The sequence below is a fragment of the Oncorhynchus tshawytscha genome, linkage group LG13 (assembly GCF_018296145.1).
Source record: "Oncorhynchus tshawytscha isolate Ot180627B linkage group LG13, Otsh_v2.0, whole genome shotgun sequence".
Classification (NCBI taxonomy): Eukaryota; Metazoa; Chordata; class Actinopteri; order Salmoniformes; family Salmonidae; genus Oncorhynchus; species Oncorhynchus tshawytscha.
In genome coordinates, this window is record NC_056441.1 from 40,712,932 (window position 1) to 40,740,187 (window position 27,256).

The 27,256-nt window shown below is 42.7% G+C and overlaps 1 protein-coding gene across 1 annotated transcript; it reads right to left on the reverse strand.

The window, feature by feature from the left end:
- Nucleotides 1-11,903: 11,903 nt before the first annotated feature.
- Nucleotides 11,904-17,034, reverse strand: trhrb (thyrotropin-releasing hormone receptor b). Its single transcript, XM_024443449.2, has 2 exons — nt 15,938-17,034; nt 11,904-13,604 (listed from the first exon to the last, which is right to left on the reverse strand). Exons 1-2 carry the CDS (start codon nt 16,706-16,708, stop codon nt 13,176-13,178), a joined length of 1,200 nt encoding a protein of 399 aa, XP_024299217.1. The 5' UTR covers nt 16,709-17,034; the 3' UTR covers nt 11,904-13,175.
- Between the last annotated feature and the right edge of the window lie 10,222 nt (nt 17,035-27,256).

Below are 27,256 nucleotides of genomic sequence, written 5' to 3' on the forward strand. Positions count from 1 at the left end.
AGGCTGCGCACCAGGGCTCCAGTGTTCCTCCACAGCCCGGTCCATCCGGTGCCTCCTCCACGCACCAGGCCTCGCTGCCGGAGTCGCCCTTCACTCCGGCGCTGCCGGAGTCTCCCGCCAGTCCGGAGCTGCCGGAGTCTCCCGCCAGTCCGGCGCAGCCGGAGTCTCCCGTCTATTCGGGGCCCGCTGCAAGGGTCCCCAGTCCGAGGTCTGCGGCGAGGGTCGCCGCTCCGATGGCGCCACTTAAGTGGGCCAAGACTATGGTGGAGTGGGGTCCACGTCCCGCGCCAGAGCCGCCACCGCGGACAGATGCCCACCCAGACCCTTCGCTAAGGGTTTAGGTTTTGCGGCCGGAGACCGCAAAACCTAAACTACTTCCGGCGCCGACAGAGATGGCCGCCTCGCTTCGCGTTCCTAGGAAACTATGCAGTGTTTTGTTTTTTTACGTGTTATTTCTTACATTAGTACCCCAGGTCATCTTAGGTTTCATTACATACAGTCGAGAAGAACTACTGAATATAAGATCAGCGTCAACTCACCATCAGTACGACCAAGAATATGTTTTTCGCGACGCGGATCCTGTGTTCTGCCTTTCAACCAGGACAACGGAATGGATCCTATGCGGCGACCCAAAAAAACGACTCCGAAAAAGAGGGAAATGAGGCGGTCTTCTGGTCAGACTCAGGAGACGGGCACATCGTGCACCACTCCCTAGCATTCTTCTCGCCAATGGCCAGTCTCTTGACAACAAGGTTGATGAAATCCGAGCAAGGGTAGCATTCCAGAGGGACATCAGAGACTGTAACGTTCTTTGCTTCACGGAAACATGGCTCACTGGAGAGACACTATCGGAGGCGGTGCAGCCAGCGGGTTTCTCCACGCATCGCGCCGACAGAAACAAACATCTTTCTGGTAAGAAGAGGGGCGGGGGCGTATGCCTTATGGCTAACGAGACATGGTGTGATGAAAGAAACATACAGGAACTCAAATCCTTCTGTTCACCTGATTTAGAATTCCTCACAATCAAATGTAGACCGCATTATCTACCAAGAGAATTCTCTTCGATTATAATCACAGCCGTATATGTATCCCCCCCCCCCAAGCAGACACATCGATGGCTCTGAACAAACTTTATTTGACTCTTTGCAAACTGGAATCCATTTATCCGGAGGCTGCATTCATTGTAGCTGGGGATTTTAACAAGGCTAATCTGAAAACAAGACTCCCTAAATTTTATCAGCATATCGATTGCGCAACCAGGGGTGGAAATACCTTGGATCATTGTTACTCTAACTTCCGCGACGCATATAAGGCCCTGCCCCGCCCTCCTTTCGGAAAAGCTGACCACGACTCCATTTTGTTGATCCCTGCCTACAAACAGAAACTAAAACAAGAGGCTCCCACGCTGAGGTCTGTCCAACGCTGGTCCGACCAAGCTGACTCCACACTCCAAGACTGCTTCCATCACGTGGACTGGGATATGTTTCGTATTGCGTCAGATAACAATATTGACGAATACGCTGATTCGGTGTGTGAGTTCATTAGAACGTGCGTTGAAGATGTCGTTCCCATAGCAACGATTAAAACATTCCCTAACCAGAAACCGTGGATTGATGGCAGCATTCGCGTGAAATTGAAAGCGCGAACCACTGCTTTTAATCAGGCCAAGGTGACTGGTAACATGACCGAACACAAACAGTGCAGCTATTCCCTCCGCAAGGCTATCAAACAAGCTAAGCGTCAGTACAGAGACAAAGTAGAATCTCAAGTCAACGGCTCAGACACAAGAGGCATGTGGCAGGGTCTACAGTCAATCACGGACTACAAGAAGAAATCCAGCCCAGTCACGGACCAGGATGTCTTGCTCCCAGGCAGACTAAATAACTATTTTGCCCGCTTTGAGGACAATACAGTGCCACTGACACGGCCTGCAATGAAAACATGCGGACTCTCCTTCACTGCAGCCGAGGTGAGTAAGACATTTAAACGTGTTAACCCTCGCAAGGCTGCAGGCCCAGACGGCATCCCCAGCCGCGCCCTCAGAGCATGCGCAGACCAGCTGGCCGGTGTGTTTACGGACATATTCAATCAATCCCTATACCAGTCTGCTGTTCCCACATGCTTCAAGAGGGCCACCATTGTTCCTGTTCCCAAGAAAGCTAAGGTAACTGAGCTAAACGACTACCGCCCTGTAGCACTCACTTCCGTCATCATGAAGTGCTTTGAGAGACTAGTCAAGGACCATATCACCTCCACCCTACCTGACACCCTAGACCCACTCCAATTTGCTTACCGCCCAAATAGGTCCACAGACGATGCAATCTCAACCACACTGCACACTGCCCTAACCCATCTGGACAAGAGGAATACCTATGTGAGAATGCTGTTCATCGACTACAGCTCGGCATTCAACACCATAGTACCCTCCAAGCTCGTCATCAAGCTCGAGACCCTGGGTCTCGACCCCGCCCTGTGCAACTGGGTACTGGACTTCCTGACAGGCCGCCCCCAGGTGGTGAGGGTAGGCAACAACATCTCCACCCCGCTGATCCTCAACACTGGGGCCCCACAAGGGTGCGTCCTGAGCCCTCTCCTGTACTCCCTGTTCACCCACGACTGCGTGGCCACGCACGCCTCCAACTCAATCATCAAGTTTGCGGACGACACAACAGTGGTAGGCTTGATTATGTTACAGGAAGGCCATAAAGATCATCAAGGACATCAACCACCCGAGCCACTGCCTGTTCACCCCGCTATCATCCAGAAGGCGAGGTCAGTACAGGTGCATCAAAGCTGGGACCGAGAGACTGAAAAACAGCTTCTATCTCAAGGCCATCAGACTGTTAAACAGCCACCACTAACATTGAGTGGCTGCTGCCAACACACTGACACTGACACTGACTCAACTCCAGCCACTTTAATAATGGGAATTGATGGGAAATGATGTAAATATATCACTAGCCACTTTAAACAATGCTACCTTATATAATGTTACTTACCCTACATTATTCATCTCATATGCATACGTATATACTGTACTCTATATCATCGACTGCATCCTTATGTAATACATGTATCACTAGCCACTTTAACTATGCCACTTTGTTTACATACTCATATGTATATACTGTACTCGATACCATCTACTGTATCTTGCCTATGCTGCTCTGTACCATCACTCATTCATATATCCTTATGTACATATTCTTTATCCCCTTACACTGTGTATAAGACAGTAGTTTTGGAATTGTTAGTTAGATTACTTGTTGGTTATTACTGCATTGTCGGAACTAGAAGCACAAGCATTTCGCTACATTCGCATTAACATCTGCTAACGCTAACCATGTGTATGTGACAAATAAAATTTGATTTGATTTGATTTGATTTGGGGGGGGTACTGTCACGTCCTGACCTTAGTTCCTTTTCTATGTCTCTATTTTAATTTGGTCAGGGCGTGAGTTGGGGTGGGCATTTTATGTTTTGTGTTCTATGTTTTCTATCTCTGTGTTTGGCCTGGTATGGTTCCCAAAGAGAGACAGCTGGCAATCGTTGTCTCTGATTGAGAACCATACTTAGGTAGCCTGTTTTCCCATTTCGAGTTGTGGGTGATTATTTTCTGTTTAGTGTTGTGTGTGAGTACCTGACAGAACTGTTGCGTTTTGTTCTATTTTTGTTTTGCTTCAGTGTTCCGGTTTTAATAAACAACATGGACACTTACCACGCTGTGCCTTGGTCCGATATTTCCTACTCCTCCTCAGATGACAAAGGGATATCGTTACGCATGAACGCCTCTGGGTCAAAATGACCCACAACATTATGTTTGTATATGACATTCCACAACACATCAGTGTGGCCACATTTTGAAGTTAGGCTCATGACCCTAAATGATGAAAAGTAATTTAATTTCATGAAGAAAAAGAGAGTATTAGTATTTTAGACAAATCAAAAGTGGGAATGGGTCAATTGACCTGCAACATAACAGGAGGGTTAATAAAAAATATTATACAAATGTCCTTAAGCAAAAATATACAAAAAGAATACATAATCTGATTAATCAATGTTCCCTCTAAAACATTAAAACAAAAGAAATTCAGGTCTTGTGAGCGAAAACGTGCACATTGTGAGAATTCTGTGCAACTTCCAAAGCGTTTACAGTGAAAACAGAGACTGTACTTAAGTTACAGTTTTAGACAGTAGGCAATAGGCTGTTGTGGCTTTTTGAACATATCAGGGTGGCATACCAACAAAACCAATGAAGCAAATCCCGTAACATTTTCACACGGAAATAGCTTTTTAACTCTATGATATAGCCTACAGGAGGCTTTATGTGTCACGACTCCCGCCGAAGGTGGCTCCCCTGCCTGTTCGGGCGGCGCTTGGCGCTCGGCGTCGCCGGTCTACTAGCCGCCACCGATCCCCTTTCCCTTGTCTGTTGGTTTAGTCTTGTTAGTTGCACCTGTTTCTTTTGTGTTTCTTGATTTCTGGTCTATGTAAGCCTGTTAGGCCCGCTTAGGTTTGTGCGGGATTATTTTGTGTTCGCTGTCGGTTGTGGATGTATTTTTTCTCCATATCGTTTTGCCCTGTGTGTTTGGGCTGGTCAGTGTTTCTGCGCCCTGTGTTTGGCGTGGCCATTTTTGTGCCGGAGAAATAAATAATCTATTATTGAACCCTCTGCTCTCCTACCTTCCACTCCTAGTAACTCGTGAGATAATGTGGTGTTCAATGCAGGCCTACATTCCATGAGACTCACATTGTGGCCTTATTTTTCTTTTTTCTTTTGACAAAGCTGCTCCACTTTACTACAGCACACACTTGTAAAAGTCGTGTGAAAATCAACCATGCAGTATCTCTGACATTTTCTGGCATTTGTACACATATATTTAATGTCATGTTTTGAACTTAGTTCCTTTGTTTTGTCTTTGTTTTAGTACGGTCAGGGCATGAGTTGGGGTGGGCAGTCTATGTGTGTTTTTGCATTTGGCCTGGTATGGTTCTCAATCAGAGGCAGGTGTCGTTAGTTGTCTCTGATTGAGAATCATACTTTTTTCACCTGTGTTTCGTGGGTGATTGTTTTCTGTTTTGTGTGTCGTCACTAGACAGGACTGTTTCGTTATTATTTTGTTGTTATTTTGTTTAGTATTCAGTTTTGATTAAATAAAAAATCACGAACACTTACCACGCTGCGCAATAGTCCGACCTCTCTTACTCCTCATTAGAGGAAGACGAATCCAGTTACAAAATCACCCACCACCAAAGGACCAAGCAGCAGCAATCTCAGGACTCCTGGACATGGGAGGAGATCCTGGACGGCAAAGGACCCTGGGCACAGGCTGGGGAATATCGCCGCCCAAAGGCAGAGCTGGAGGCAGCGAACGCTGGGAGGCGGCGGTATGAGGAGGCAGCACGGCAGCGCAGCTGGAAGCCCGAGAGGCAGCCCCAAAAATATCTTGGGGGGGGCACATGGGGAGTGTGGCGAAGTCAGGTAGGAGACCTGCACCAACTCCCCGTGCTTACCGTGGAGAGAGAGGGACCGGGATTGTTTTCTGTTTTGTGTGTCGTCCCTAGACATGACTGTTTTGTTTGTTCGTTCTTCCTAGTTGCATTTTGTTCAGTGTTCAGTTTTGATTAAATTAAAAATCATGGACACTTACCACGCTGCGCATTGGTCTGACCTCTCTTACTCCTCATCAGAGGAATTGTCTGAGATTTCCGCCACCATATTAAAATCCCCACATATAAAAACGGAATATCCCACACATAAATAGGCCTTAGTTTCATAAATAATAACTTTTTCCTATTTGCATCAGGTGCTGTACATACATGTATCACTCGTATTTTCGTTCCTCTAAAGAACCAGCCCAATATTAAATCATCGATGTTTCCAAAGTCTGTTACTGTAAGCTCTTTTTACTTACCTACTACTTTTCCTTGCCATTATCATTCTTCACCTGATAAGACAAGATGCGTTTTTTTTTACGGGGTTCCCTAGGTCGCCGGTTTGCCTGGGAGGGAATCCCAGGGCAATAAAAGGTTGATGAGGCCATAAACATCTTATGAATGATCGTATGAATCATTAATCAAATGTAAAAGTTGTTTATAAATGTGTGAATAATTTGCTTACTAACATTGACAAATGTGGGAGTAATGATAAAAAAATGGTGAGCAAACTGTTGGTAAATAGCTGGAAATAGTTTATTACTGAACATTATAAAGTGTTACCGTTATGTACTCTACTCTTATATAATGTATTGTGCTCCAACGTCGTTGCGGACTGTAAATTACGGCCAAAGTTGTTATTGACAACGTTCGTTGTCACTCCATGTACACAAACAAGTTTTATGAAAGCCTAATAGGCTGATGTGACGTAGCCACAAAAGGGTGACAGAAAAGTGGGAGGAAAGTAAACTATAGCTTTGAGGAGTTTGTATGTCCTAAGTGCGTGAAACTGTCACCAACCGCCAACTAGCAATCACATATGGGCCAGTTAATGATACAAATTTTCAATGGCTGTCAAGTGAGCATGGAAATTGGAGGGGAGAGCTGTCTACCAAAAAAACAAGTTGCAAAGAGATTTACATGCTGTGCCAGGTGTGAAACACTGGATGTATGAGGATGTCACTGATGAGACCTGCAGGCATTTTTATTCTTAGTATCTAAAATGTATGAAGCATTAATACAATAATAGCACAAGGATGTGTAAAAAGAGAACAATGTCAATGTTGTAGGCTACAAAATGGGACTCTCTCTGGCTTTGTCTCTCAATCTCAATCTCTTTCTCTCTAGCTCTCTCTCTGTCACTCTTTGTCTCTTCCTTTGTCTCTCTTCCTCCCTCCACTATGGGAGGAATAATGAAAACTGATGCCTTCTGGGAAACTGATCACATGTCCTGGTTCCTTGTCCTCTCCTGATTGGAACACTTAGATTTTCTGTCTGTTGATTAAGATTGTGTTATGTGTTTTATGGATGTTGCTGTTTACACAATAAATTGATTGGAGGGAGCCATTTTACATTTTTTTTCTCTGAGCCACTCAAGATTTGAGATTCACTGGGCTAAAAATGCTATAATGGGAGAGAGACCTGAAGGGATGACACCTTACATCAAAGACAAACTTCTTCAACACTCAATGGCAGATGTAGAACTGCGTATCTTTAGGATAAGGGTTAGGGTTAGTTGACATGGTTGACAGTTACATCTACAAACCATCTATTTGGGACTAATAAAATGTTATCTCTTTCTCCAGGTGAACTTGGGGAGCCATCAGTACCTGTTCACGGTGGAACCCGTCTGAGATGCCCAGCCCAGCGACATGTGGGAACACATCGTCACCTTCAACGACCTCGGTACGGGAAGAACCTTATTAGGTTAGTAATTACTAGTACCGGCAGTTCTGTCAACACCTCAGAGACACCTCTTAAAACGTTAAGGGAAAGAAATGTGTTTTCAGATGGCATCTTTGTGCTAGTCTCAGGACATTGCCTCAGTATGAGTCTTTTTAACATGCTCAAAACAGACAAAACCCTCATGAAAATCTACCCCAAAAAAGTGGGCTGATGGCTTACTTTTGGTATTACAGCCTACTATATCTTTCTGAGGGTCTTCAAAAATGTAAAGAACACAGGTACGGTCATGAAGTATAGTCATACGTTAGATACAAGGACATTGCAATAGTATGAGTCTATTTAGCTTTCTGAAAACGACCATTGAAATCACCATTAACGTCAAGCTTTGTTTAGGAGTGATATTTGCTGCATGTGTCCAGAGTGATTGCTAGAAGCCATTATTGTAATGTCCTCTGTGTGAAGAGGAGTGAATGTAGATGGACACCATTAAACTACTAGAGAAATGGCAACATAGTACTTGTATGCTAGTTTCCTTGTGGCTATTTGTATTTTTATTTATTATGATGCCCAATAATAAAGGCAGCAGCTACTCTTCCTGGGGTCCAGCTAAATTTAGGCAGTAACACAACATTACAATACATTCACATCAGATTTCACAACACATTAAGTGTGCCCTCAGGCCACTACTCTTCTACCACATATCTAGAACACAAAATCCATGTGTACGTGTGTGCATAGTGCGTATGTTATCGTGTGTTGCTTCACAGTCCCCGCTGTTCCATAAGGTGTATATTTATCTGTGTTTTAAATCAAATTTTATGGCTTGCATGAGTTACTTGATGTGGAATAGAGTTCCATGTAGTCATGGCTCTATGTAGTACTGTGCACCTCCTATAGTCTGTTCTGGGCTTGGGGACTGTGAAGAGAGTTTGGGTGGCATGTCGTGGGGTATACATGAGTGTCTTAGCTGTGTACCAGTAGTTCGAACAGACAGCTCGGTGCATTCAACATGTCAATAGCTCTCATGAATACAAGTGGTGATGAAATCAATCTCTCCTCCACTTCGAGTCAGGAGAGACTGACATGCATATTATTAATGTTAGCTCTCTGTGTACATCTAAGGGCCAACCAATTTGCCCTGTTCTGAGCCAATTGCAAAGTCCATCTTTGTTGCACCTGACCACACGACTGAACAGTAGTCCAGGTGCGACAAAACTAGGGACTGTAGGACCTGCCTTGTTGATAGTGATGTTAAGTGCTTCATTATGGACAGACTTCTCCCCATCTTAGCTACTGTTGTATAAATCAATAGGTTTTGACCATGACACCTTCACTTGCTCAATTTCCACATGAATCATTACAAGATTTAGTTGAGGTTTAGTGTTTAGTGAAAGATCTATCCCAAATACAATGCTTCAGTTTTTGAAATATTTAGGACTAAGTTATTCCTTGCCACCCATTCTGAAGCTAACTGCATCTCTTTTTTCTAGTTATTTCAGTTGCTGTAGTAGCTGACGTGTATAGTGTTGAGTTATCCGCATACATAGACACACTGGCTTTACTCAAAGCCAGTAGCATGTCGTTAGAAAGATTGAAAAAAGTAAGGGGCCTAGACTGCTGCCATGCGGAATTCCTGATTCTACCTGGATTATGTTGGAGAGGCTTCCATTAAATAACACCCTCTGTGTTCTGTTAGACATGTAACACTTTATCCACAATATAGCAGGGGGTGTAAAGCCATTACAAACGTGCTTGTTGATTGTCCTTCCCTATACGCATGCTGAAAGTCTGTTTGTTTACTGTAAAATAGCATTGTATTTGGTCAAACACAATTTTTTCCAAAAGTTTACTAAGGATGGGTAACAGGCTGATTGGTCAGGTATTTGAGCCAGTAAAGGGGCTTTACTATTCTTGGTCAGCGGAATAACTTTAGCTTCCCTCCAGGCCTTTCTAGTAGGCTTAAATTGAAGATGTGGCAAATAGGAGTGGTAATATTGTTATTAATCTCAGTAATTTTCCATCCAGATGGCCAGACACCGGTGGCTTCTCATTGTTGATAGACAACAATCATTTTTTCACCTCTTCTTTACGGATTTCAAAAGTACAATTCTTGTCTTTCATAATTTGGTCCGATATACTTGGATGTGTAGTGTCAGCGTTTGTTGCTGGCATGTCATCCCTAAGTTTGCTTATCTTGCCAATGAAAAAGTTATTGGCAAGAAACACTAAAAACCCTAAAAGCACTAAGGTGTTGAATGCTGTCAATGACCAGCATTCTCACATAGGTGTTCCTATTGTCCAGGTGGGAAAGGGCAGTGTGGAGTGCGATTGAGTCATCTGTGGATCTGTTGGGGCGGTATGCGAATTGGAGTGGGTCTAGGGTTTACGGAATGATGGTGTTGATGAGCACTTCATGCTTACCGACGTGAGTGCTATGGGGCAGTAGTAATTTAATCAGGTTGCATTCGCTTTCTTGGGCACAAAGACTATGGTGGTCTGCTTGAAACATGTAGGTATTATAGACAGAGGTTGAAAATGTCAGTGAAGACACTTACCAGTTGGTCCGCGCAAGCTTTGAGGTCATGTCCTGGTAATCCATCTGGACACGCGGCCTTGTGAATGTTGACCTGAATGTTTAAAGGTCTTGATCACATCAGCTATGGAGAGCGCAAACACACAGTCATCCGGAACAGTTGGTGCTCTCATGCATGCTTCAGTGTTGCTTGCCTCGTAGCAAGCATAACAGGCATTTTTCTCATCTGGTAGGTTCACGTCATTGGGCAGCTCGCAGCTGGGTTTCCCTTAGTAGTCTGTAATAGTTTTTAAGCCCTATTACATCCGACGAGGGTCAGAACCGGTGTTGTAGGATTCAATTTTAATCTTAGTATTGTGGAAGGACCACCAGAGGGCAGGCTGGGCTCATGGATAGTAGCCCAACAAGGCATGGGAGACAAGGTAACCAGAGGCAATTAAGCACAGCTGACGGTACTAATGACATACTCTCCTTCCCCTATAAGAGAGAGAATGGAAACAGCAGAGAAGGGGGGAAAACTATCTCTGGAAGATGACCACCGAGAGAGAGAGGAGCTATCCAGGAAGAACCACTAAGACGGTGACAATCCCGTGACTTTTTGTTGTAGTTTAAAGATAATCCTATTGTGTTCCTGTTTCATCTGGAGAAGAAGATGTATGTTTTTTCCTTGGAAGATTTTCATTGATTATGTTGGAGTGTTGGTGTTGACCAAATGCCCTCAATAGAGAACTGTGTTCAATCAAGAAAACCTACTCCTGACTCGTTTATTCCACCTTCCCGCTTTAGAGTGACGCCCAATTACTTGGTCCGCTCACAGTATCGACACTTTGCCTGTTTGATGGTTTTCTGAGGGCATAGCGGGATTTCTTCTAAGTGTCCGGAATAATGTCCCGCTCCTTGACAGCGGCAGCTCTAGCCTTTAACTGGGGGCAGATATTGCCTGTAATCCATAGCTTATGGTAGGGATATGTACGTATGGTCACTGTGGGGATGATTTTGTCGATGCACTTATTGATGAAGCTGGTGACTGAGGTGGTATACTCTTCAATGCAATTGCATGAATCCCAGAACATATTCCAGTCTGTGTTACCAAAACAGTCCTGTAGCGTAGCATCCGCGTCATCTGACCACCTCCGTATTGCTGGTACTTCCTGCTTTAGTTTTTGCTTGTAAGCAGGAATCAGGAAGATAGCATTATGGGTGGATTTTCCAAATAGATGTTGAGGGAGAGCTTTGTCTCTGTGTGTGGAGTAAAGGTGGTCTAAAGTTTTTTTCCCTCTGGTTGCATATGTGACATGCTGGTAGAAAAAGTTCAAACGGATTAAAGTTTGCCTGCAATAATGTCACCAGCCACTAGGAGCTCCACCACTGGATGAGCATTTTATTTTTTGCTTATGGCCTTATACAGCTCATTGAGTGTGGTCTTAGTGCCAGCATCGGTTTGTGGTGGTAAATAGATGGCTAAAAAAACATAGATGAAAACTCTCTTTGTAGAGGTGTGGTGTACAGCTTATTATGAGGCACTCTACCTTGGAAAATTCCAGAAAATTATGTCATGACTATAGAAGCTTCTGATATCATTCAGCTGAATGTAGTTGATAATCCCTGCTTTAATGCGGTGGCAGGGTAGCCTAGTGGTTAGAGTGTTGGACTAGTAACTGAAAGGTTGCAAGTTCAAATCCCCTAGCTGACAAGGTACAAATCTGTCATTCTATCCCTGAACAGGCATCACTCACTGTGATGGCTTGCCTAGTTAAATAAATGTAAAGTAAAAAATAATGTATGCCATTTTCAGACAGAACAGTAGTGAGATTTACATACTAAATGCCACATGACTTAACTGAAAAGTATATGCTAGTGAGCTGTCTAGTCTGTAATATGTTTAAAGTACTCAATTAAATGTATTTTATGAAGCCCTTTTTACATCAGCAGTATGTTACAATATGTTATACATAATCATCATTCTCTCTGGTCAAATTACCCCAGTCAAATGTTTTTAAAGTTGTTTATTTGAATCATTATGGTAGTTATTCAACAAAACAAAACAACCGACAAATGCAATCATATTCCTTTAAAAGGAAAGGCGTCCACCATATGTTACCGCACAATATACTTAATGATATCTGTTTATCTTATTGATATCTAAATATTGATGTCTATTTCAGCACTAAGAAAAAAAAGTACTTTTACTGTATATGTAGCTGATAACTCACAGAAAAATCGCACGTCAATCCACATACAGCGATCCTCACCTCAAGCAAACAGGATTTGAAATAAAGTACAAGAACGATTACTTTACAAATAGTTTCAAAATATATTTTGATAGTTTCCACAAAGTGATGCATGATTTCATTAATAATCAAGGTGAAATATTTGTACATTCATGGAAGGTAAAATGTATCAATCACTCTACATTCAAATAATCATTGAACTCTCGGCAGTGTACAGCTGGCTAAGAAATAGAGATTTATGTTATGACAGTTATGGCACCGTGCCAAATTGTGTTGCCTTTTTGTCGCCGGGCACACTCATAGATTCCGCAGTTCCAGGATCCAGGGGGAATATGTATCAAGCGTCTCAGAGCAGGAGCACCTTTAAAATCCCAATGAATAACTAAGATGAAATGGACTGGGGGACCTCATCCTAGAGGTAGAAAAGTCCTAATATACCACAATATATACAGTAACTGTATCAAAATCAGAATCATTCACTCTTGATCCTCCAAAATGGACTCAAGTTCTGATGTTTACATTTTACTCTCTGTAACAAATAGCTGACAGATTTTTCACGTTACACAATAATATGGTGCATAATATAATAAAAATAAAGAAAAATCTAAATGTGGAAATAGGCCTGCATAAAGGACATTGGCCTTAGACTCATAAGTCTGTAATCCTTGTTTGAGAAAGAGAGAGGCTTGTCTCTGACCCTGCCAGTGAGGTCTCATTAAGAGTGGAAAATGTGCAATTTGAGTCACACCAGGGCAGTTCACATTGTCTGTGTCCCAAGAGCACACACTTGAAACGTGTGTCTGCTCTTGGGACTTGTGTCTGAAGAGCAAACACAACACAGTAATGTGTCACCACATAGCCTTCACATTGTACTGTACATGGGGCCTTACAATTACTCACCGAAGGTCAAGCTTGGGTCTCTTTATAGTCAACTTCAGTGTGAGTGAAAATGGCTGTGACACAGGACAGTTGAGAGCAAGTCAGATTCCTGTTGGCCTCAGCACATCCCTCAAGGCTTAGAGGAGCTGTCATCTTCAGTGACTGAACCCTGAACCTCGAACCTTACAACATCAGTCATTGCATAAAGTCACCTTGTCGTGCACACAGGTGTCCTGAAACACCATCTTCTTGTCAGGCAACTCACAGGTTACCATGATCTCGTCCAGCTCTGTGTTGAATTGGTCCGTAGTCTCCACCATAGATGTGTCCTTGACCACGCTGTAGGTCAGCGCCACGCTGTACGTGCCGCCGGTAGGCTTCTCAGAGCCTTTCCGTCCGCAGAGGCAGAGCTTGCGGAAGGCGGCACGGAACTTCTGCGACATAGCATTGTAGATGATGGGGTTGATTGCGCTGTTGATGTAGACACAGCTCCGACAGAAGAGGATAAACCAGGTATTCATGTAGGCCTGCTCCAGGAAGGAGTTTACCACCACCAGGGTGCGGTACGGCATCCACAGCACAGCGAACAGGATCACCACCACAGCCAGCATCTTGGTCACCTACGACATGGAAGAGACGGTGACTATGGGCCACTTTTCAATCGAACAACGCTACTGGGTTTATTTCCCTTACACTGCAGTCTGCAATATTCTCAGCAATACAATAATTATAGAGTGAGACAGAAATGCCATCTGTTGTGTAGATCCAGCTATACTGTTTATGCCTCAAGGTTCCATATAATTTCAGATGGTGCCTATATTTCCCATTCATTTGGAATTGAAGCATATTGGATCTACAGATTGGGCAATACAATCATCTGAAAAACTTTGATTTTGAAGTGAACTGTCACTTTAAACGTGTAATAAACATGCAACATTAGTTGTTTGGATTAGTTAGCTTATAAAAACGGATCATTATTTCAAATGATTATAATATTAGTCACTTTATCTCTACATATGTACAGTACATACTGTATCTACTGTACCTCAAACACCCCTGCACATCGACTAGCTACTGGTTCCCCGTGTATATAGTTATCATTAGTCATTGTGTATTTATTCCTTGTGTTATTATTATTGGATGATTTCTCTATTTTTCCTCTGCATTGTTGGGAAATAAGCATTGCACTGTTAGTCTACACATGTTGTTTACAAGCATATGACAAATAAAATAGGATTTTATTTGGTATCCCTCAGTAGGCCTGGATGTTATGTCCCAAAGCTAGGGGTCAGTTTGATGCTTCGTAAATAACAGGTTTAGACTAACAGTGCAATGCTTAATTCCAAACAATGTATTGACTATAGCTCAGCATTCAACACCATAGTACCCTCCAAGCTCATCAATAAGCTTGAGGCCCTGGGTCTCAACCCCTCCCTGTGCAATTGGGTCCTGGACTTCCTTACGGGCCCCCCCCAGGTGGTGAAGGTAGGAAACAATATCTCCACTTCGCTGATCCTCAACACTGGGGGCCCACAAGGGTACGGGCTCAGCCCCCTCCTGCACTCCCTGTTCACCCATGACTGCGTGGCCATGCACACCTCAAACTCAATCATTAAGTTTGCAGATGACACAACAGTAGTAGGCTTGATTACCAACAACGATGAGGCAGCCTACAGGGAGAAGGTCAGGGCTCTTGGAGTGTGGTGTCAGGAAATAGCCTCTCTCTCAACATCAACAAAAAAAAGGAGATGATCGTGGAATTCAGGAAACAGCAGAGCGACCACGCCCTATCCACATCGATGGGAGAGCAGTGGAGAAGGTGGAAAGCTTTAAGTTCCTCGGCGTACAGATCACTGACCAACTGAAATGGTCCATCTACAGAGAAAGTTTGGTGAAGAAGGTGCAACCGCGCCTCTTCAACCTCAGGAGGCTGAAGGAATGTGGCTTGTCACCTAAAAATCTCACAAACTTTTACAGATGCACAATTGAGAGCATCCTGTCGGGCTGTATCACCGCCTGGTACGCAATGGCACCGCGCTCTCCAGAGGGTGGTGCGGTCTGCACAACGCATCACCAGAGGCAAACTACCTGCCCTCCAGGACACCTACAGCACCCAATGTCACAGTAAGGCCAAAAGGAGCATCAAGGACAACAACCACCCGAGCCACTGCCTGGACACCCCGCTTACCATCCAGAAGGCAAGGTCAGTGCAGGTGCATCAAAGCTGGGACCGGGAGACTGAAAAACAGCTTTTATCTCAAGGCCATCAGACTATTAAACAGCCATCACTAGTACATTAGAGGCCTCTGCCTATAGGCATAGACTAGAAATCACTGGCCACTTTAATAAATAGAACACTAGTCACTTTAATAATGCCACTTTAATAATGTTTACATATATTGCATTACTCAGCTCATATGTATATACTATATTCTATACTATCTATTGCATCTTAGCCTATGTCACTCTGTCATTCCTCATCCATATATTTATATATTCTTATTCCATTCCATAGTCCGTTAGGTATTTGTTGTGGAATTGTTAGATATTTCTTGTTAGATATGGCTGCACTGTCGGAACTAGAAGCACAATTATTTCGCTACACTCGCAATAACATCTGCTAAACACGTGTATGTGACCAATACAATTTGATTGGATTTTGATTTGATTGGAACAGTGAAATGCTTAATGCCCAAACATGCAGAGAGGAAATAATACGAAATGAGACCAGGCTGCACACAGACACCTGATGTTGTGTCAAAAAACTAACTCACCGCTTATGCTGGCTATTCCAATGTATTACTAATACCTAATAAATAGGAGCGCACTTGTAGTTTTAGGAACCGGACTCCCGATGTTGTGTCAAAAAGCTAACTCACCCATGTGCATTCCAATTTATTATCAATTGCTAATGAATAGGAGAGCACTTATTTTTTTAGCAACCGCAAATCACCTGTCTCCGAGAAGTAGCGGTAGTGCTGGTGTGGTGGGAGTTTTTACATCCCCTCGTTGTGTTGCTTTGTTCATTTTTACTTTTATCCTTGCGTTCAGAAGGTAACGGATTCATGATCAGGATTCTGGCGATGAGACCATACAGAATGGCTGACAGCATAAGCGGCACAACAAAAAATATCCCGAAATCCAAAAAGTAAATGGGCAAATAGAGTTGTCTTGAAACTTTGTAGCTGCATGTCACGATGGTCACGCCGTTCTCATATGATTCTTCTTTGATATCTGACAGGTAGAACCACATGACGGAGTAAAGTAAAGTGAAAACCCAGACAAACAATATTATCTTCTTGGCTCTGGACAGTGTGCACAGCAACTGGGCTTTTATCGGGTGGCAAATAGCGATGTACCGTTCGATGGTAAAGGCGGTGATAGAGCAGGACGATGCATTGATTCCCAGGTACTGGAGGTAGGTGATTCCGAGACATCCTGATCGGCCGAACACCCAAGACCCGAAGATGCTGTCCGTGATATTCGGTAAGCCCGCCGCAGTTAGTACGATGAGATCTGCAACGGCCAAGCTCACCAGGTAGCAGTTGGTGGGTGTCCTCATGTGTTTAGTGGTAAGCACCACTAAGATCACCATAACATTACCAACGATCCCAAAGGCGCATATCACGAAAACTAACAAAGTGCTCACCACTTTGTATTCGATTATTTGGTCCGTCCAAGTCCCCCAAGTCTGATTTTCTTGAGCTTCAGTAACATTTTCCATTTTCAGTTCTCTGAATATGTCGAGTAGAGAGAAAACAATTAATTTATAAAGTAGCCTACCCACTACACGTAGGCCTATAACCGAATCAGTAGGCTATTACACGGTAATAGGCTAGTATATAATACTATGGGAAGTAAGCCTGTCAACCTACTAGTTGAAAAATACATCCATGCCAAAAGGTTAAAAGGTATTGTGCTTCAATTCCAAAACATATTTTTCCACTTTCTCTCACACTTGCAAAATAAGCATTGAGTTTTCCTTGTCATATCGTGCGTAAATGTGAGAGCACGCCGTTGTGTCCAGTGTTTCTTTCATCCAAAGTTGTAGCAAGTGAAACAGGGAGTCAGTGCGCGCATCGAAGTCACAGTGGTGTCACTAAATAAGGAGAGTGGGCCTGACTGAAAGGGATGAGAGGAGGGATGTTGGTTTTTGGTCATTTTCTCTGCATCATCAGACATTACGCAAAGCGCTCTCTGAGATTTGACGATTTGGGGGAAATAATCTGTCACCAGTTGCTTTATGCCATCGTGAAAAAGTATTTTGTTTAGTAATTGAGTAAACAATTGAATCAATTTAAGTGTATTGTTGGTTCATAACCGTTGGTAAGAATGGTGAAAATAATTTGAATGGTGATGTGACTAGCCCACAATATATACACATTTGGTTCCCTTTTTTATGATATCATTGTAAATGTAAAAAAATAAATATTCTAACCATAATAGTATACTTTATCATTTAGAGACACTTTTTGTGGATGTGACATTCACAAATGGTGGTAACAAAAAGCATTCATCTGAATGATCAGAATGTCTGCCAGAGCAAGCTGCATTTCTCTCTCTTTCTATCAATAGGTATACACTGAGAGAGCGCGAGAGAGAGAGAGAGAAAGAGATCAAGATGAATCCCAATTAAATCTGCTTATTAGAAAATAGAATATTCCACTGTGACTAGGTCTGAACATACGTCTATTTGCTTTTCTTTTGTTGGGATGATGGCAGCGGTGGTGTGGTAATCTATATTTTGTTTCATGATAACATAAGCCAAACATTTCTCAGGCCTCCCACTGATTGGCAGGATAGGTAATTGGGATTTCTAATTTTCAACACAACCATCAGGCACTGGGCTCTTCACCATCGGGAACAATGAACAAAAGGCACTCAGTGTGATAAAGAAAATAACTTTGTCACAAAGACTTGACGGAAGTGTTGTTTACATGGATGTCAGCCATTTAAATACTGAACAGAAGAATATAAGTGCAAAGGAAGCTTCCCATGCCTCTTACACAAAGCTGCAGTATATAGGAACATGCATAGTGATGTAATACTTCATGCTACAGATTATGTCTCGTCTATAGCTCAGTCCATTTGAAATTCTCAGCCCCATGGAGGTAAAAACACATTGGTACATGAACGTTTGACAGTAAGGCAAGGGCAAGCAGGGCATTTCAGTTGGGTTAATTTAGAGTGAAGTTAGGGGGACATGGGGTTTGAATAGACTCTACCCATAGGGACTTTTTTTTATGATGTAGTACGAAGGGCCCGGGAGATCTTGATCTAATTGAGATAAGGGGGTTGAGTTGGTATGAGGAAAATCAAATGTTTCCCACGTCAGGATTACATCATCAGAATAGCGCTGAAATAGTAAAGGGGCAACCTGCAGTTCGAACAATAACAAAGCTGTGGCACCACCAGTGATTTAGTAAACAGCTGAAGGATGGGTCTGGAGAAATATAACCACTCTCAAACTCATGGACAGAGTGATGAATACATGAACTGACCATCCATTATATACATATTCTAGTTTTAACCACTCGTTCTAAGGCTACACAGTGTTTGTTTACATTTACATTGGTTACAAACAAAGGAGTAAACCAAGCTTATATTTTGGGCTCCAGTGGGGTACAACAGTTGAATTAAGATCACGAGACATCTACAATTTATATTCTTGAAGAATCAATAGGTATACATTGAGTGTACAAAACATTAGGAACACCTTCCTAATATTGTGTTGCATCCCCTTTTGCCCTCAGAACAGCCTCAATTTATTTGGGCATGGACTACATGCCCACAAGGTGTCGAATATATTTCACAGAGATGCTGGCCCATGTTGACTCCAATATTTCCCACAGTTGTGTCAAGTTGGCTGGATGTCCTTTGGGTGATGGACCATTCTTGATACACACAGGAATCTGTTGAGCGTGAAAAACCCAGCAGCGTTGCAGTTCTTGACTGTCACGCCCTGGTCAAAGTATTTTGTGTTTATCTTTATGTATTTGGTCAGGTCAGGGTGTGGCATGGGGTTTTTGTAATTGTGGTGTGTTTGTCTTGGGGTTTTGGTGGTGGTATTGGGATTGTAGCTTAGTGGGTTATCTAGCAAAGTCTATGGCTGTCTGGAATGGTTCTCAATCAGAGGCAGGTGCTTATCGTTGTCTCTGATTGGGAACCATATTTAGGCAGCCATATTCTTTGAGTTTGTCGTGGGTGATTGTCCTTAGTGTCCTATGTGTACTCTCGGTTAGTTTGCACTAGATAGGCTGTTTCGGTTTCGATTACGTTTATTGTTTTGTGTAGTGTTCGTGTTTCTTTATTTGATTAAACATGAATCTCAATCGACACGCTGCAGTTTGGTCCGACTCTCCTTCATCACCACTAGAAAACCGTTACATTGACACACTCAAACCGGTGCACCTGGCCCCTAGGCTAGCATACCCCATTCAAAGGCACTTAAATATTTTGTCTTGCTCATTCACCCTGTGAATGGCACAGATTCACCCTTTTAATGGCACAGCTACGCAATTTGGGGTGGCAGGTAGCCTAGTTGCAAGATCGAATCCCCGAGCTGACAAGGTAAAAATCTGTCTTTCTGCCCCTGAACAAGGCAGTTAACCCACTGTTCCTAGTCCGCCATTGAAAATAAGAATTTGTTCTCAACTGACTTGCCCAGTTAAATAAAGGTAAAATCATAATGAATGTCTCAATTGTCTCAAGGCTTAAAAATCCTTCTTTAACCTGTCTCCTCCCCTTCATCTACACTGATTGGTGGATGTAACAAGTGACATCAATAAAAGATCATAACTGGGTTAACCTGGTCAGTCTATGTCATGGGAGGGGCAGGTGTTCCTAATGTTTTGTACACTCAATGTATTTAATTAATTTAAAAATAGATGTAGCAAATGCAGCCCCTGAGTTTTTTTATATCTTGCTTTGTTTCTGGATACATTATGTTTATGAAAATGAGGGAGGAATAGCAATGATATTGTATGTAAACATTAGGCTTGCATTGTACCATAACATTTAGCTTAATGCCTATTTATTACTGTATATGTAGGCCTATAAAACCCTGTCATACCCCACCATTTCTCTCACTATACAGTAACAACTACGGTAGAGCATTGTGGTGATACTGAAGCTTCTCTGAGAGAAAACAGATTCAAATGTTTACATGCCTGTGATTTCATTGCAGATTCATCTGGGATTCCACTGCTTATTCTACTCAACACTGAACGTGAGAATTATCTCTCCCCCATACCAACTGTGCTGTTGGTAGTGGTAAAGGAACAGTGCAGAGAATCATGCCAAAGCTGGACTATTTATGTAATTTTGTTCTGAACAGGCAAGAATGCTACCAGCAGCCCATTCTGAGCCACAGGTGGTCAAGAACTGCTGGGAATCATACCACAGTTGTCCCTATTCTCTCTCTTTTCTCCTTTAGCTTAAAATAATGAGGGGTATTAAAATATTTCATTTCTTTGTGTCTGAAAGAAAATAACATATTGGTTTTGCTTAAAAATTGCTGTACAGGCAACACAGTTTATATTCCATTCTGCTTTGACTGTGATTCAATGCTTGAGATCAAGTCCGGTATTAATACTGAGGGTCAATGGCCATTGGCCTGTCTAAGCAAACACATTCTAGTCTAGACAGACAACATGCACAATGGCAGCAATCACAATACAAACTGGATATGCATCCCAAAGTGCACATATCTTGCTGTTCAAAGTAAATACAAGGCTCTGGTCAAGGTGAAATGGTCTCAAATGGTACTTGAACTTTATTACAAGAATACCATTTATTTTCTGATTAAAGCTTTGGGGGCCGAAACACCCTCCTTTTAATCTTTAACGAATAATACCGTTATCAGCTATTAGTTGTGGGTTAGAATAATAACAATTGTTCTATTGGAATATGGTTTTTGGAATATAACTTATCATCTTACTTTGACCAATCTTTGAGGGTTGCAAACAAGTTATGTGGACCACTTATACTGCTTATTATTCAAGATGTTTTGCTGTCAACTGATGGACACGCTGACTGGGATATTCTGGGTAGCCTCGGATAATGACATCGATGTATACACGAACACGGTGACTAAGTTCATCAGGAAGTGTATTAGGGGATGTTGTTCCCACTGTGACTATTACAACATACCCAAACCACAAACTGTGGATAGATGGGGTTACAGGGTTAATAATAATAATAATAATAATAATACTTTTCCCCCCCTTCCACTTGTTAAAGGTTCCAATTGACATCTTTTTTAAAAATCAATTAGTATATTTGAGTTTAACCACAATATTTGTTTTATTATTTGTTCTGTTTTTTTTCTGGTGGATTAAACTGTGAAATTGCAACCAACTTTCTATGGCTTGTTTAAAAAATAACTATTTTGGCTTGATGAAAACTATGTCCATTTCGTCTGTTCTCTTTGATCACAATGTCATTTTTTGTAGGTAAACAGCATGTTTTTGAATGGTAACTGTGTTAAGGGTGGAGTTTGGGGCGGGGTGAGGAGTACTGGAAAGATGTGGCTTTCAGGTTACAAGAAGCCATAAGTATACAGCAGATCGCCGATTGTCCTCACTTTGATTATGACGTAACAACATACTGTAGCTGTAGTGGGGTGCGTAATGGGCGGCAGAGAAGTCAGGCGCAGGAGAGCAGAACTTGGTAATAACCGGAGATTTATTAAGCAACACCAACGGCATCCAGAACAACAAGAGTAAATGGGCACAAAATAACCCTACGTGTGCTCCAGGGGAACGTGCCCAAGCACTACAACCAACAATTCCACACAAAGACATGGGGGGAACAGAGGGTTAAATACACAACAAGTAAATGAGGGTATTGAACCCAGGTGTGAGGAAAAACAAGACAAAACAAATGGAAAATGAAAAGTGGATCGACAATGGCTAGAAGACCGGCGACACCAACCGCCGAACGCTGCCCGAAACTAAGGGGAGGACTCGACTTCGGCGGACGTCGTGACAGTAGCAGGATCTCTATTCATTTAAGTGAGCAGATTAGGGCTTTCAGGAGGAATGGAAAATCTACTGGAGACATTTCAAAAATACTGGTAGACTTGGGGATTTTGGTCACGGACTGTGCTATTCGCAAACACTATCATCAAATGCCTGTGTTACGCCGAACACGAAAGCCCAGGAAAATGAACAGGTACAGTAGACTACAATACTGTAAAGTAGGCCTAATTAATGCTAAAAATAATGCTTAAATAAATCGACTGCTGGTCTTTACTGTATGCTGCACATTTTTACATTGTATTCCATTTCCAGCAAGACAATTCAAGTGATCAACTCACTGATGGATGAAGATGATGAGCGATTCGACAAAGGCAATCTGGAATCTGCTGGCTTCAAGGCACAACATCAACATCGCTCTAATCACAGTCATTAGACAGTTGAAGAAACTTGAGAGGACTTATGCAAAGGCTCTGTAAGACATTTTATATATATACATTTTTTTTTTTCAAAACAATAACCATGTGTGTTCTCTTGTTTTATACTGTTCTGCAGTTTCATCCCAATGATTCGTCTGACAAACAAAGAACTTTGCGTCCAGGCATGGATCAAAGCTGGCGAGACATTCAATGACGCCATCTTCACAGATGAATCAAACGTGGCCCTTGAGCAATTTGCTCAAAATTGCTACAGAAAAAAAGGAAGAAGATCAAGCAAGCCAAGTCCCAAGCATCCCCTCAAACTCCATGTGTGGAGGGCAATTTCTCGCCATGGACAAGTCCCATATTGGATTTTTGATGGTATGTATATAAAAGCAAAAAGTAAATAAAATATTGTAGCCTACACCTCACGGACTGATATATGTTCCACAATAATTCACTGTTGCTTTCTTTTTCAGGTATCATCGCTCAAGATTTCTTTGAGGAAGAAATCATCAAGAGATATGATGGACCCTATGTCATAGAGGTGTTTCTGGGACCACGTCGTTTCTTTCAAGGTAGAATTATAGCAATATTTTGTTGTGTTTAGGCCTAATTACATGTATAATTATATTATTGTACCTAATGTTGGCTGTTAGGCTAAATGTATTTTTTTCTTCTCCAAATGCAGACAATGACCCAAAACACACTGCCACCCGGGTTTGCATTGCAAATGAGGGCATAAACTGGGTCAAGACGCCAGCAGAGTAAGTAGAACTTTATGTAGTAAAATACATATTTTTTTTAAAAGACCGACAACACCAACGGTATATTTAAAATATTTTTTGCATCTCTACATCTATAGGTCTCCTGATTTAAACTCGATCAAACTTGTTTGGTATAAACTGAAAACACGAATCCGTAACTCTGCCAAGCCTACAAGCAAAGATGAATTGGTTAACCTCTATGGGATTGGTGTCCCTAATGTGCGCTAATGTGACTAGAACGACGTTGTAAAAAACAGCCAACTTTCCAGGACATAGACATGTCTCATTTGGGCAGAAAGCTTAAATTACTGTTAATCTAACTGCAGTGTCCCATTTACAGTAGCTATTACAGTGAAAAAATGCCATGTTTTGTCTGAGGAGAGTACACAACAACAAAACACTTTTTAATCACGGTAACTGGTTTGATATATTCACCTCTGACGTTAAATAATAATATTACTCTGATTTGTCATCCTGAGGGTCCCAGAGATAAAATTGAGCATAGTTTTGTTTGATAAAATACATTTTTATTTTCATATGTAGGATCTGGGTTCTACAGTTTGAGCCCCTGCTGTCTTTGAATGTCTACCGCTGGACTAAACTCCCTTCCATACAGTTGTATCTGCTTCGCCTGGGTATTACCCACACACCCAAAGCTTGTATTCTGTCTGCGCATGTTTCCAGCATGCTTGTAAAATCCCATTCGAAGGAAGTCCTTGTAGGTTGACCCAATAATTAATTGCCAGCTGCTGTCTCCTAATCTGAAATGGCATATCCCCCATCTTCACCGGTAGTGCAGCCACTGGGGAACTCCGAAATGCCCCTTGTATGACATCTAGCCTTTCCAATGAGGTCCGGGCTGCCGAACCATATCCTATACTGCCATAGTCTATTACAGATCAATGCAACATACATGGTCCTCAATGAGGAACGCCCAGCCCTCCACTCCTTCCCTGTCAGACAGCGCATCACATTTAGCACCCTGTAATTTCCCACCACTCTCTCAATGTGTTCTGCCCAGGTCAGTCTAGTATCAAACTACACCCCAAGGAACCTGGAGGCCCCCACCCTCTCCAAGTTTCTCCCATATAACCTCAAGCATACCTCATCTACCACCTTCCTCCTGGTAGAGAACACTGTCTTGAGTTTTTTCTACAGAGAACCTAAATCGCAATGTTAATGCCCCCCGCTCTACCTCATCAATTGCTTCCTGTACCTTCCTGACTATGTATGGCACATTTCTTCCACTTTTCCATAAGCCCCTAGCATCTGCCAATAATGACCTCCCAATATCTGGCCATACCTGAGAGTAAACATCAGTGATCATGATTGAGAACAACACAGGACTAATCACGCTCCCCTGCGGTGTTCCTTTATCCACCAGGTACAGTAGCTGCCTGACAGACTCCCCCACCCTCACCTGGATAGACCTTCCGAAAACAGGAAATCCTTTATCCAGTTTTACGCTTCTTCCTCCTGCCCCCATAATATCAAGCTTGATTAACAACCCCTCCTTCCACATCATATCACATGCCTTCTCCACATAAAAAAGACAGCTAAAACAGTCTCCTTGTTCACCTGAGCCTTCTTGATCTCTTGCTTCTAAGCAGAGCACTGAGTCCATAGTTCCACTACCCTTCCTGAACCCACTCTGATGTAGCAATACTAGCCCCCCTGCTCTCCAGGACGTAAGTTAGCCTCTCCGTAATCATACGTTCCATAATCTTACTTACATACATGTGATGTTGAAGCTATTGGGCAACAGCCTGTTGGCCTTATTGTGGGTCCTTCCCTGACTTCTGGATAGGTACCACTACTGCCTACTTCCTGGTAGATTCCCCTCCTCCAGCACTGTGTTGTACAACACCAATACCTTATCCAGTGCCTCATCACTAAGATGGGCCAACATAACATAGCACACCTCATCTTTCCCAGGTGAAGTTAACCCAGCCTTACCTATTGCCATTTTCACCTCTGCCATGGTAAATGGTGCATTCAACCCATCACTTATATCCTCCCTCATATCCAGCACTCCAGGATGCTCCTCTCTCGTTCTCTCTCTCCGCCTCTACCCAAAATTAAATTTGCAGAGCTATGCACACTTCTCCTTCAGGTGTCGCTTTTCCAACGGTGTCACAGAACTGAAGCCAACATGACCTCTTTGCCTGACGGATAGTTCTCCTCACCAGAGCCTGGGCCTGCTTATACTGAATCAGATGTTGGAAGTTATACATCCTTTTCAGTACTCTAAATGCCCTGCTCCTACTCCCCACCATTGCTCCACACTCCTCCGTCCACCATCGGACTGCTTTCCTCCTCCTCCTCCCTGAACTCTTAGGTATAACCTCAGAAGCTGCCCCCAAATCACCCAGTTATTCATAGTATCCACATCCCCTCTCATATCCATCCAAGCCATCGTCTGCTCATTAAATTCCCACACCACATGACCTTACTTCTAACCTGCCCCCCCACATCTCTGTCCCTATGAACCACTACAAATCCCTGTATGATAAACTCCAAAGTTGTTTTGAACTATGTTTCCTGTACACAAATCACATCAGGTTTAGCTGGCAAATGTGCAATTAACTGTTTTATCTCCTTCCCATTAGCCAACAGGCTTCGAGCATTCCATTGTAGTACTACCACCATAACTAAAATCCAGTAATACAGGACTCCACCGTCGGCTGATTGAGGTCATGTCGAACCTCTTCCTATGTCAACCCTGTTATTCTCAGAATCCTCTCTGTTTTAGACTCTACTTTAGCAGTGCTATTGACAGCTCCTGCTATGAACATCACCAGCTTTATCTTATCTATGTATACCATATTGCCGCCTACCTGCCACGTAAACCCCGGTCTAGATGCTCCTACCCATCTCTCCCTTCAACCTGTGTCTCTCTGGACCTGGACCAACCTCACTGCCTCAGCATGAGACACCCTTCTCTCCACTCTCACTTGTTGCATCTCCAATGTCTGCTTCATTGCCTCACACCCACTATATGCCACAATATGAGCACCCTCACAGCTGCAGCACTTTGGTTGTACACCATCCCCGCACTTCCCATACTCATGCTCCGCCCCACACCTGGCACACCTATTTTTCTCTTTTACATGCCGTTGCCACATGCCCAAACCTCTGGCAGTTATAATATCTTAAATGCTTTGGTACACAAGCCCTCACATAATAACTCATATATCCTATGGTCACTTGAAGTGTAACTGAATAAAAGGACAATCCTAACTCCACCCCTTCTTGCACTCTTTGAACTTTCTCTCCTTGCATTAATTTGTATCTTTCTTACCCTCCCCCCTTATTTGTACCACTATGCTCCATACTTGCTTCACTTTCTTCTCCATCACTATCTCCTACCATCTCTGTCACAGTACAGCTGTGCCGAATCATCGCCACACCGAGTAAAGATGATCAACAATTGATTACTAGCCACAGCTTTCAGCCTCTCCATTTCCCAAGACCCACGCAAATCAAATCACATTTTATTGGTCACAAACACGTATTTAGCTGATGTTATAGAGAGTGTAGCGAAATGCTTGTGTTCCTAGCTCCAACAATGCAGTAGTATTAATTCACAACAATATACACAAATCTAAAAGTAGAAGAATGGACTTAAGTAATATATAAATATTAGATTGACCAATGTCAGAGTGGCATTGACTAAAATTCAGTTAAATAGAATACAGCATATACAGTTGAAGTTGGAAGTTTACATACACCTTTAACAAAAGCATTTAACTCAGTTTTTCACAATACCTGACATTTAATCCTAGTAAAAAATACCCTGTCTCAGGTCAGTTGGAATCACCACTTTAGTTTAAGAATGTGAAATGTCAGAATAATAATAGAGAGAGTGATTTATTTCAGCTTTCATTTCTTTCATCACATTCCCAGTGGGTCAGAAGTTTACATACACTCAATTAGTATTTGGTAGCATTGCGTTTAAATGGTTTAACTTGGGTCAAACGTTTTGGGTAGCCTTCCAAAATCTTCCCACAATAAGTTGGGTGAATTTTGTCCCATTCCTCCTGACAGAGCTGGTGTGACTGAGTCAGGTTTGTAGGCCTCCTTGCTCGCACACACTTTTCCAGTTCTG